At 42.0% G+C, this 12,976-nt stretch overlaps 1 protein-coding gene across 1 annotated transcript in view; it reads right to left on the reverse strand.

Moving 5' to 3' along the window:
- The window catches only part of LOC144688768 (receptor-type tyrosine-protein phosphatase delta-like), a 455,185-nt gene that overhangs the window by 86,437 nt on the left and 355,772 nt on the right, over positions 1-12,976 (reverse strand). Inside the window, exons 23-24 of the mRNA XM_078555681.1 lie at positions 9,498-9,539; positions 301-398 (exon numbers count right to left, since the gene is read on the reverse strand). Coding sequence (XP_078411807.1) covers positions 301-398; positions 9,498-9,539 — 140 coding nt within the window. The remainder of the gene's footprint in view (positions 1-300; positions 399-9,497; positions 9,540-12,976) is intronic.

Raw genomic sequence — 12,976 nt, forward strand, 5'->3', positions numbered from 1 at the left:
ATGCCTTGACCATTCACAGTCAACCTGCCTGGTTTGAATTTAAACAAAGCTTGGCAGTTAACTGTCAGCTATCAGTTAACTGGTGCACTCTTCATGGCAATGCCTCTACCAGTCAAGAGTCCACCGCCAGCCAATCAGCACTCTCTTCTCATGCAGTATAAATTGTTGTTCCCTTTACCATTTGGTATTCTTGTAAATTGTCCTGATAAGTGCAAGATGAAAAGCTTGGACAACAAATGTCTTTTTTCAGCAATACTCAAATAAATCTTACTTAATTTTTTAAGATAAATCATGCTTTACCTCATACTCCTGTGAAAACTTCAGATTGTCATTTGCTTTCAGATGCTCTGTATGTTCAGCCAGCTCTGCAATGGGGATTGGCGGGTGACTCATCATGCCTGCGAGAGGACAAAACAGTGATATCACTTTAAAAAAAACAAACAACAGCAAAACAGTTCACGTCAATTCAATCGGCAGTCCTGGATGGAAAGGCTGAAATGAGAGGAGTAGAGGAGGATCATGTGTGTTCAGAACATCACACCATCAGGGCTTGAAATTTATAACACAATAAATTGCAGTGAACCCATCTTTCATTATGGGAAACATGCTGAAAGCCACTTAGTCCAGCTTCCCAGGATGGTCTTCCATTTTTCTCCTCTCTATTTCCACTAAAGTGCTCGGACCTGCCTTCAGTCCTTCTTTCCTCATAGGCATATCGAAACACTCCCTCGACAGTCTCTATAACTATTGCCACATTCTTTCTTTCCCATTCCTCACCTCCAAGAAAAGCAAGAAGCTCCAACTTTTCTTTCTTTCGAGATATCAACTACTATCAAATGTATAGGAGTATAACTAACTGGTCTTCTAGCCAAGGTCATTATAATCAGAGTCAAAAGTGATTCTAGAAGGTTAGAACTTTTTTAAACAACCATTTTTGAATAAAGGGAGGGGGCCTGATCATGTCCTTTATTGAATTTATATCCACACTTAAGTTTACTTCTCAAATTCCTATCCAAAAATTTCTCCCCTCAGCAATACACAAGCTGAATGCAACATTAGTTGTGTTTAAGATACAATGTGAACAGATCCCGTTTGGGTGACTGACTCTAGTCAATGAGCTGTTCCCTGTATGACTTTCTTTAGTGTGGGGAGCTCAGGCTCCGATGATAGGTGTTAATGATGTACTACATCATCAAGTGAGGGAAGCAAAACTTATTTTAATGCCTGCAGCTCCCCACACAATGAAGTTAAGAGTGGAAGTAATGCTTTTTCATAGTTATTCTTGTGTTCTTGTTAAGAGATTTTTGATCAGCAAGGGAGTCAAGGGTTATGGGGCCAGACAGGAAAATGAAGTTGAGGCCACAATCAGATCAGCCATGATCTTATTGAATGGCGAAGCAGGCTTGAGGGGCTGAATGGCTTACTCCTGCTTCTAATTCTTGTGCTTAATTGGCCAGCAAGTCAACTCGGCCTCCTTTTCACCCACCAATATGATAGCACCAGCAATAGCAGAGCAGGGAAGCTGCCAACCCACTGGGGGAAGGAGGTGTGGGGATTCAATAAAAGAAGAAATATTTTAAACAAGTGGAGGCACTTGGCTGTAGAATATTGGGATGCAGTTTTGAATCTCATAGTCATGTATGTTCTCATTGTGCAGCCATGGGTAGTTTTCAAATTCAGAACAGGCCCACTGGAGAGAAGAAGGAATTCAGGGGGTTGTTACTGGGCTGCTGCTGTCATAGTCAGCCAAGGGTTCAACTTAGCAATGGCATCATTGATGACATGATAACAAGTTTGGCCTCACACAACTTGGGAGAGGTGGCAGGAAAAAAAGGGACCAACAATAATTAGAGAGGAAGACACCCTCAACAAAAAAACCATGGATGTGCATTGTGGACATGGGTGATTGCTATCTGTCAAATATCTCAATTTCCAGAGATATTTCGAAAACATGCATTTACTTTCAGCCCAGTACCTGCAGTACTGACACATACTTGAACAGCTTGTCAAATGTAGTGCTCCAGTTTGTTTATAGCTCTTCTTGGAGATTAAATGACTGGGGGGGTCTTTGTGTCTAACATGCTGTATAAGGCTCTGGCGGCCACTGAGCGTATTAGAGTGAGGTAGGCCCAAACTGAACTCCACGTATTTTAAAGTTATTTTCTCATCAGGCAATTCTGACTTGCAAGCCATAATTGATACCTACAAGCTACACAAAGCCAGGAGTGTCAAGACGATTGAGTTTCTATTTACTTTTTTATATTGTGTTGCTAAATTTGTCACACATTCATGTTGAATGCCATCACTGATGACATGAAATGGACAGTGTGCAGAAAAATCACAGGCACTGCACCCTATCGTTCCCCGGTGCTGACAGACTTGCTGTCCATTTTTTACTTCAAATTTGACGTGTTGGGATAGACAAGGCCTTTCACTTTGATATAAACTGGCAATACTGCATTGTTATTGTCACCTAACTTTGTTGTTGATGTTTTTGCTTCTCTGGATTCCTTCTTTCCCTTCCCCAATCTGATATCTGGCTTTCTGCAGAAGCAAGGGTTCCTAATGGAATTACAGGCCCACTTGTGGAGGCAGTGGGTAGTGTTTTTTTGGTTGCTATGGAGAATTTCAAGCCCTGTTACAGAATCAGCAGAGTTGGATCATTTGAAGCAGACAATATGGACATTAAAATCGAGGCAGCACAGAGATGAGAAGCAAGCATGAAATCATCATCAGTTTTTGTGGTGGGCCGTCATTACAGTTTGATACACTGCGAAGAGAAAAAGGGGAACATGTCACCAAACATGATCCTGTGTCATGGAAAACACCCAATACAGACATACTCCCTGGCAAAAGGGGAAGCACTGTATCTGTTTTCAGGTCTGCCACCCACTAATCTACACACACTGCCCCATTGTATGATGTACTCACAAAATTAAAGAAGCTGTCTCTGTTTTGCTCTCTCTCTCTCCTGGATTCCTTGTTGTCAATCATTGCCTGACAGGAAGTGGTGGGAGTGTGGGGGTGTGGTGGGTGATGGGTGGTAGTGGTGGGTGATGGGTGGTAGCAGCGTGTTCCTACAGGGTAGCTTTCCTTCCCTCGCCTCACAGCTCTTTGATGTTGAGCTCCCCATTCAAGACCCAACGAAACCTCAATGAAGTTTTAGTCAGTCTGGCTTGGATGCCAATGTGTCACTACTAAAGCTCCCAGGCTCTTAAAACGCTCATTGTTTTAATAATTTCTCCACTCCACCTTTTGGCCGAATATGTCTTCTCCCCATCAGCTTCTTGAAGGTTCTGAAGCTCTGAAGAAGAGTCACGCGGACTCGAAAAGTAAACTCTGTTTCTCTCTCCACAGGTGCTGCCAGACCTGCTGAGTTTTTGCAGCATTTTGTGTTTTCATTTCTTGAAGGTGCTGACTCATAGTTCTATTGATGACAACTGCCCCCTCGCCACTCCCTGCTACCTCAACGTGGCACTCTTCCTGTGTGAAACCTGACTGTGAGAGGCAACAGGCCATTCGATTAGGAAGTCATCAATATTCAGCCCCATCCTTTCCTTCTCTAATGCTCAAAGAGAATTCAATGTACAGTTATCAAATGGAGCTGATTTCTTTCCTCCCTGGCTCAGGGGCTGCTACGGTTTTTTGTAGCACACCAACCACTAGTTAATCAGCGCTCAAGCAGAGGGACCTCAGTAGCTCAGCTCTACAATGGGAAATATTTACAAACAACACAAAAGCTCCACAATTCATTATTTTCTGCAACATATCACGGTGTAAAACATGGTGCTAGACTCCATAAACACACCCTGATAGCTCAAAGAGATAAGAGGCCATGATATAAAAAATATTATTCCCATCAGGATAGGGATTAACAAAGCCATCCTCAGTTTGAGCTTTGCTATGTAGTGGATAGAATGAAATGTGAACCAAAGTGCTTATGGCACATTGCAATGATCTGTTACCATGTCCAACATGCTTCAGGTCATTGCAGTGACTTCTCCTGCAGATGTTTCTGGGTGGCACTGTGATGTCAGTGTTTGGGTAGAGGATGTGGGGGGGTGGGGGTCGCAGAAACCAGGAAACCATAACTGACACATAATATAATTCTACCACACATCTATATAGTGACACAACATTGGTGCTAGCACCATTGCTATCTCTGCCACAGACCTTGGCATAGGGTGGGTATGTGTGCTGGCAGATGCTTCAGTTCTCCTGGTTAAAGAGGGGAAAAACTGGCTACCATTCTTGCTAGAAGACAGAGTGCTTGTGTGTGTTTTATGTTGAGTGAGAATGAAACTCAGCAGTGACATCACCTTGCGGTTGAATACATGCTGCCTGTCAGGGCTCTACCATAAATTATGGTTACTGCAGTGAAGCAGAATGATGACCCAAAGGGTCAACAGCTTCACCAAAGGATAGTAGAAAACGTGAGGTATAGAACACATTACCCTGTTTACATTACTGTCAGTGTGATATATGCACAGGCTCAACCCTGGCTTTCCCCTACTGTCCCAGTATCTGCTGCATGTTTAAATAAGGGCAATAAATATTCACAAAGAAAAAGGGTTCAAATCCACACTGACGAACTAAAATGACTGGTGTGGGAAATGGAAATGTCAAGCTGGTGCAGCAACAGGTGTATTTCTGAGGCTTAGCTGAAGACTTACTGTGCATTTACCCTGTGCTATACCTGAGCTGGAAGTGCTTGATTGTTGCTGACAATGGATTAAAAAAAAGTGGTTACAAAAAAAAAAGGTACATTTCACCCCCTTAGCATGGGTATCCCTCAGTAGATGGGTGAGAATTCCCAAACAATCCACACAATGATGAGTTAATATATCTGTGATTTACAATAGCTCAGTGGCACTTAGGTGTACAGCTGAGTCCAATGCATCACTGAGGTGAATGGATATCGAAAGGTTGAATCTTGCAGGAGCCAGATTCATTTCCATTTATATTACATTCCACTTCATCCCACAAATGCTGCTAAAGTCCTGCAGTGCCGCTTACGCTAATTAATACCTAGCTACGGACTAACTTTTTTTTATTCATAATGTTTTGGATTTGTCTCTTGACACAACTGAAGGTCAGGAGCTGATCAATGCTGGGGATTGCTATAAAAGTGCCAAATTGTTCCAAAAAGATATTATCTGTCAAAAAGGAATGTCTGTGTGTCAATGTTTTAAGCAAACCAAATTCCGTCGCTTCCGAGGCCAGGATCCTTCTAAAGGGATGACAAAAAAGGGGAGCTCGGCTCTTTGCTCACAGGCAGAATGGATTCAGAAAAGGTGAGGCTGCCTTTTCCTGTGTAGCCTACCAGCATCTCCCGACCCAGTCTCACATCACCACCCACCAAGTCTCAAAATACTCAGGAGCTGCACTGATCACTGCCGTATTGAGTGGCACTCACTCGCCAGCCTTACACTTCCCCATTATGATGAAGAGCTGTGCGGCCAACTGTAACTGCACAGTGTCATTGTGCGGCGTTGAGAGATGTGATAAGGTGCTGGCAAACGCAAGTTCTATTTGGAATTGTGGAGCAAGACTGGAGTCAAAGAAAGATAAATTCTCCCCTCCTTTTGGTTACAGACTACCTGTCAATAGCAATGTGTAACTTAGCTCTTTCCATGCTTGCATCACCTTGTCTTCCAGCCAAAATTCAAATCTAATAGATTTAGGCCTATCTGGCTATCTGAATTTCATAGAATCGTTTGGCCTGTCGTACTTGTGCTGGCTCTTTGAAAGTGCAGTTGTGCTTATTCTCATATCCTTGCCTTTTGTCCGTAAGCCCCTTATCCTCAAGTAACTGTCTGACTTTCTTTCAAAATTATTTATGGAATCAGCTTACGTCACCTTTATGGATAGAGTATTTCAGATCCTGGCAACTCTCAATGAAAACAATTCACCTCATTTCCTCACTAGATCTTTTTCCAATGATTTAGAACTCATGACCTTTAGTTATTGATCCATTCACCTGAGGGAATCCTTTTCCCCTATATACTCTACATCAAACCTTTCATCAGCTAGAAAACCTTTATTAGGTCATCTTTTAACATTCACTATTCTAAAAAGAATAGTCTAAACCTTTACAACCTCACTTCATAACTGAAGTCCCTCATCCCTGGTAACCTCCTGGTAAAGCTCCTCTGTACACTTTCTGGGGCCTTTACACCTTTCCTGAAGTGAGGTACCTAGAATTGTCCACAATATTCCAGCTGAGGCCTAACCAGTGATTTATGAAGTTCTAGCATAATCTCTATTCTATTCCTCTATTTATAAACCCAAGTGACTCGTATGCCTATTCACCTTGCTCTGGCACCTTTAAGGATTGTGTATTTGCACACTAAGCTGTCTGAGGTCATCTACATTTTTCAAAATCAAGCCATTTATAATATACTGTCTTTCCATATTAGTTTCCTCAAAGTGCATCACCTGGCTTGGCATTGAAATCCATCTGCCAACTTTGTGCCCATTTAACATCCTTTCTATGCCATTCTAAAGCCTAGAGCTACCCTCATCACTATCTTCTACTTTGCTAAGTTTTGTGTCATCTGTAAACTTCATAATGCTGCTTCCTACTCTTGAGTAGGTCATTGACCTCTTGAGGTCATTTAAAAAAATTGTACAGTAATGGACCCAAAACTGTCCCTTAGCGAATGCCACTGCAAACCACAGTCTAAAAAATACCATTCCATCTTTGCTTCCTGTCACTGCACTAATATTGTGAACCACCCCGTTCCCTTTAATTCAATTTTCTTAATAAGCCTCCTGTGTGGAACTTAGTCGAATATATTCTGAAAGTCCATAAATACAATTTTTACTGCACTACCTTGATAAACCTTCGCTGTTACCTCATCAAAAAAATTCTCACAAGATAGTTGGACACGATTATCTTTAATAAATCCATGCTGGCACTCCTTGATTAGCCCATGCCTTTCCAATGAAAGCTTATTTTGCACCTCCCGATACTGATTTTCAATAACTTCCCCGCACCTGGTTTATCTCTTTCATCTGTCTTGAATAGAATTTAATCTGAAATGATATGTGTATATTTGCCAATTTATGTAAAATCGTGTTGCAATATTATTAAGCTGTATTATTACTTATTTCTTCATTATTTTTAAAGAACCTAATGTTAATGAGGGGGGAGGACAGGGGTGAAAAAAAATCCCTGTATGATTAGGTTGTTGACGGTAACTGAGTTATGTGTAGTCAATGGGTCTGAAAGGGGAAGTGAAAGAGAGAGGGAAAGAGAAAGGAAGGGTACTGGAGGTTTCACTTTGCATGTAATCAGTGAACCAGGCAGAAATTTCACTCAAATTTGTGCTAGTTTTGAGAAGTATTATTTTCCCCCTCAGGTTCCTGCTCACACTTCTTGTAGTGTCACGTAAGAAGGTAAGAAATAGGAGGAGTAGGCCATTCAGCCCTTCAAACCTGCTCCACCATTCAATAAGACCATGGCTGATCTGATTGTGGCCTCAATTCCATTTTCCTGCCTGTAGCCCTTAACCATTGATTCCTTTATAGATCAAAAATCTGTCTAACTCGGCCTTGAAAATATTTAATGACCTATCCTCCAATGCACTCTGTGGAAGAGAATTCCAAAGATTATTGACCCTTTGAGAGAAGAAATTTCTCATCTCCATCTTAAATGAGAGACCCCTTATTCTAAAACTGTACGCCCTAGTTCTAGATTCCTCCGCTCGGGGAAACACTCTCCCAGCATCTACCTGTCAAGCCCCCTCAGAATCTGAGATGTTTCAATAAAATCACATCTCATTCTCCTAGCCTCCAATATGCATCGGCCCAACCTGCTCAACCCAATCACTGCACACATGAACCAGCGGGCAACATTTAAGAACATAATTTTAAAATTGTTTAAAATATATTTCTTGATATACTTAAGAATGGCAACCTATCTTCAAAGTTGAGTTTGAAGATAGGTTTATCGCAAAAAGTAAGTTTATTGCAAAAATTAGGTTTTTTGATTAAAAATGCTTATTTTGTGCGGAGTGTCTAATCCACCACTGGTGAATGACTCGATTTTAAATACTGCAACTGAACATGACTTTAAAAACCTACACAGAACCATCACTAGTAACACCAGTTTCTTAATAAATTTTTAAAAATTCATAACCGTTTAAAACATGCATATTATTATTTTTGTACTGAAAAAGGATCAATTTTAAGAGCCTCCTCGAAAACTAGCAAACGGGTGCAATTAACAGAAACTCACAACAATTAATTTGATCTGGGGGAGTGGCTAGGTATGTGAGCAGGGCCTGCTTCTGGTGCAATGTTTTTTAAACTAGTGCAATGTTTTGCAAAAGAACGCAGATCGTCAATTTGTGCAGGACATAATTAGAACTTGAAATTCTGTAACTTTTTGCGCTAGTTTGGTTGATCCCAGATGAATCCCGGTAAACGAAAAATAGTGCAATCTTGCAGAACTACAAGCCAGGGTTCTGTGGTGAAGCAAAATTTTCTATGTCTGGAGAAAAAGAATCCTGTTTAACGTTGGCTGCTGGTGAAATCAGAGCCAGAATGGCTACATCAGCACTGAATAGACGATTACTTGGAAGGATGGGGAGAAAAGATGTTTTATTTAATAAAAGGAGTGGATTTAAGATAGATTTAAGCATGGTGGAAAACTGCAGTAATCCTTTTCCAGCATTGACTGCCCTTCGGAATCATTGAGAAAGCACCTCTGACAGGCTGTTTGTGATGATTTAGAACATGGCAGGCAGAATCTACTGCAGTGCTCCAGCAGGAGAGAGAATGGTGACATCTGGAGAAGAGATGTGGTATGGGTCAGAGGTGATATGTGTGGAAATTCTCTGACAGAGGTTATGTCACAGGTCAGGGGTCAGCTTGGTTTTCTGAATCCAAATCAATCTGAATTGGGGCAAAAATTGAACACCACCCTCCTTCCCAAAAAGTGAACGACTACTTGTGCGTTGATGTGTGAACATCCTTTGCCGTCACTGCTGTTGTGAGTTAATGGCAGAAACCACGCTATGGACAACAAATCCAAATCCATTCTCAGTGGCCCAAAGGCTGGCACCTGGAATCTTATCCTCCAGATGAGGAATACCTCCCTCTTGCCCTCCTTACCACCACGCCCCCACCCCCCACCTCAACCGCAAACATCCTAAAGGCCATATGACCACCAGATGAAACTGATGAAGCCACAGATCTGCAGACAACCCTGGGCTGGAAAGGGTTAACATTTCAAACAAACAGTCATGCAAAAGTGTGAGGAGCTAAAAGCTTAGCCAATGAGCAGCCAAGGAGCCTCAAGAGAGAAACACATTAAAAAATACACAAAGAAGTGGATAAGGAACATAGATTATACATGTGTGTATATATCTATATTATAAATAAATCTATATCTATATATATATACATACACACAATATATTAAAAACAAAACATAACAAAATTATATAAGTCAACAAAACGATAGACATAAAGTGCAAGTGGGAACTAACTTGCAAATTCGGGTTCACTGAGGGGGCTGCTGACAACAGATTCTGTGAAAAAGAAACATCAGCACGTGAACACACTTAAACCTACAGGTTGGCAGAATGCAACTCAAGGGGGAGATAACAGAAAATAAAACAGGAACTCAAACAAACAAACAAATGCATGAGTAAACAGTCGGACTCCAATCTGGCCCTCTGAAAACCATTTGTTAAGACTTTCTTACCTCTTGCTCTTTTCCTTCTCTTTCCAGTGGCTCGCTTTGTTTTAAACAAAACCGCTGTAACCATGTCCGAGGGGGACTGCCTGAAACGCCGGGAGCCCAAATTACGAGGGCTGGTACCCAGAATGACAATGAAGTCAGCTGATCCGGGGTGGAGTAGGGTTCTGGCAAGATATGGGGATCAAGAGTGGACAAATGGCAGGATGGAGTCCACAATCAGACTCTCAATATGTGCTCTCCTAGCCTGACCCCCATTCGGGGTTGCCAACTCAGGTTGGATGTAATTCTGGAGGTGTCATCACACACCCTCCCACCTCGCCCGCCCTAATCAGTTAAGAAGCCTTTTTTAAAAATCCTTAATCTAATGCTTTTATAATTAATTAAACTAAATGAAAATACACACAATTTTTGCCCATATGCAATTTTTCTTGGGTTGCTGGCAGCAGTGTTCTGGAGATTAATCTTTAACTCCCCCTGGAGTCTCCAACATAACCCTGGAGGGGGTGGCAATCCTTTCCTCACCCCATCCGTTTTCTCCCCTCCTTTCCTGAAGGCATTGGCTCTCCCTGGAGCACAATTCCACTGACATCAGAAGCCTTCTAGTACCTTGATGCATGAGCCTTAATTGAGTGTTAACGGGAAGCTGGCTGAGAGGGCATCATAATCCTGGCCTTATCAAATGGCCTTAACTACAAATTTCCCCATCAGGTCTCACAGTATACTGGTGAGGAGCAGGATCGCTGTTTGACTTCCCATTCTCTACCTGAGGGACAAAGGAGCCAATTGTAGCACTTTTGTGTAGCTGGTCTGAGAAGATTCAACTCAGCACAAAGCAGGGACTGAACCTGGGACTGGAACCTGGTATGTGCAGCATCCATGATCTAGTTCATTAACTCAGGAACAGGGATTAAAAACAGAGGGACTATGATCTCTGAGAACCAACCACCCTGAACTGCTGCACATTTAAACTAGATATACAGGCACTCAAGATACAGGTGAGACACAGCACCAGGCCGAATCACATCACCATACTCAGGTCACCCCCAAACCTACCTCACATTGATTGCACTCCCAGGTGGCCAGGGTGTGAGCCTAAATTGATTTCTCCCCTAAGTTGAATCTTTTGTAATGTGTTCCAGAAGAAACCATGTAATGTAGATGGGGGCACCGACTCAGCAGCCATGTTTACATGGTCAATATTGCCAATTCCGCTTTTGGCTGGCTTAGGTCTAATCACCAGAACTGGAGGAACTATTAATTACCCCAGTTAAATCCAGCTGACATTTTGTTGCGAGACCTGGAAACAGTGACCAATTACTGAATTCCTTGGCATTCAGTGTGCATGTGATGCCAGAAAAGCCATTGACTAATGTAGAACAATCAAAGCTTGTTGAGTATTTGGTTCCCTGTTACATCATTTACCCACCATGCATTACCACAAACAGATATCTGGTGTTGCCAAACCTGGATGATGAAACCGCCTTTTGAATTTATTGATAAATATCAAGAAACTCCTCAAACAGGCCAAATGATTGGTTCACTGGATTTCCCAAGATAATGGCATAGCCAATGATTTGTGAAAAATCAACTGTCCAATCACAAATGTGGACATCTGCAAGCAGTGTATTCTCCGATCCAACATAGTTACTTCTTTAAAAACACAGTATGTCTCAAAATGGACTTGCATGATAACTTTGTAATATGTAGTAAAATATTCTTCTTTGTGATGGGATCTTCCAAAACAGCAGCATCTTTTTTTGAACAATAAATCTTGTGTTATACCGTGCTTTTCTCCGTGGCTGCCTCAACCAGATGTGCTAGTAACCCATTCCTATTCTCCGGTTAGGCTGTTTTCTAGTTGACCAGTAAGGGGTGTGCAGGAATACGCCTGAATGCCTCCTGTTTTGTCTCTCTTTCCCTGTTTACTTCACGCCTCCATGGTTGGAATTGGTGCCTCAGCTCTGGGGAATTGTGAGTCCAAACCTTTGGGCCACTATTCCATGATGATGCTTTTGCAGCATCTTTGTAGTCTCCTGTACAATGGGACCCTATTAATGACACAACTGAGGTTGCCAAACGTTTCCCAAAAAGTAATCTCTGTTGAACAAACCATTAATTTCTGGGTGGTTGTTTCATTAATTATTTGGTGGAAGGTTTTTACTGACAAGTTAAGATTTGGTCATGAATCATGTTTCTCAGGCATCTGTGAGGACACCCCTGTCAATAATTTATCCTGAGGTGTCACATTAAAAATCCACATATTTCAATATTTGATAGATAAGATTTAAGAGAGTTCAGATTTGAAATTACTTCATCTCCTACAACATTCAACAGAGACCAACTATCCACTTTCCTTCACTCTGAATGAAGTCTCTGCTCTTCATTTTAAATGCTCCCACACCACACAGCATTCCATGATGGAGAGCTTAGGCATACATCAGGCTCCTGGTCCTTCACCACTCCAACTCTTGACAAATCTGCTAGTAGATGGTCAAAGATGCTGCAAGTTGGCTTTCCTCTGTCCATCGAAATGCCTTGCCAGGCTAACGGTGGGAAACTATAACCCTTGCAATGTCTTGCATCTTGGGCCTACCTTCAGCTGGCTATCCTCAAATACTCATTTTCCATACTGTAAACCCCTAACCAGGTTAGAAACACAGGAAGGTGGTAGCAATACTGTTTGCAGATCCTCACAGAGTCCAAGGGGGAAACACAAGCTTGAGACAGCCTATGGAAGGGGTCAGGGAAGTCCAGGGAACTAGGTATAATTAGTTCTGCCAATCCAACAGATACCACAATTTGAGCTCCATGATATTCTACCATTCAGGTTCTTTCTAGGGGCTAAACAGGGTTAGAGCTTGGCCAGCTCTTAGCAGATTGTTCAAAACATCTACTGTCCAAAATGTGTCAGACAACATGCATATTCTTGACAGGGTGGTCAATCTCTGTGTATATCAGGTCTGTACCAGTGCTGGTGGAAAGGGAATGGGGAATCTCTATTGCTTCATGATGATTGCTGTTTGTGTGTGTCTCTATGGCACAACACCCTAAATTATAACTCTGTATATGATCCACTGACCAGCATGGCAACCATGTCACTACAATAGTCCAGCCTTTGAACTTCAGAAACCGTGCATCTGCAACTGGGCTGACAAGTGCGCCTTTGAAAAGATCAAACGCTGATAAATAAGTCACCTTCAGGAAGCTAAGGTATCCTGGATATAGTCTGTTTGGTCTCTCCCATAATCACTGTTGAGTTCCAGC

The sequence above is a fragment of the Cetorhinus maximus genome, chromosome 13, assembly GCF_964194155.1.
Source record: "Cetorhinus maximus chromosome 13, sCetMax3.hap1.1, whole genome shotgun sequence".
Lineage (NCBI taxonomy): Eukaryota > Metazoa > Chordata > Chondrichthyes > Lamniformes > Cetorhinidae > Cetorhinus > Cetorhinus maximus.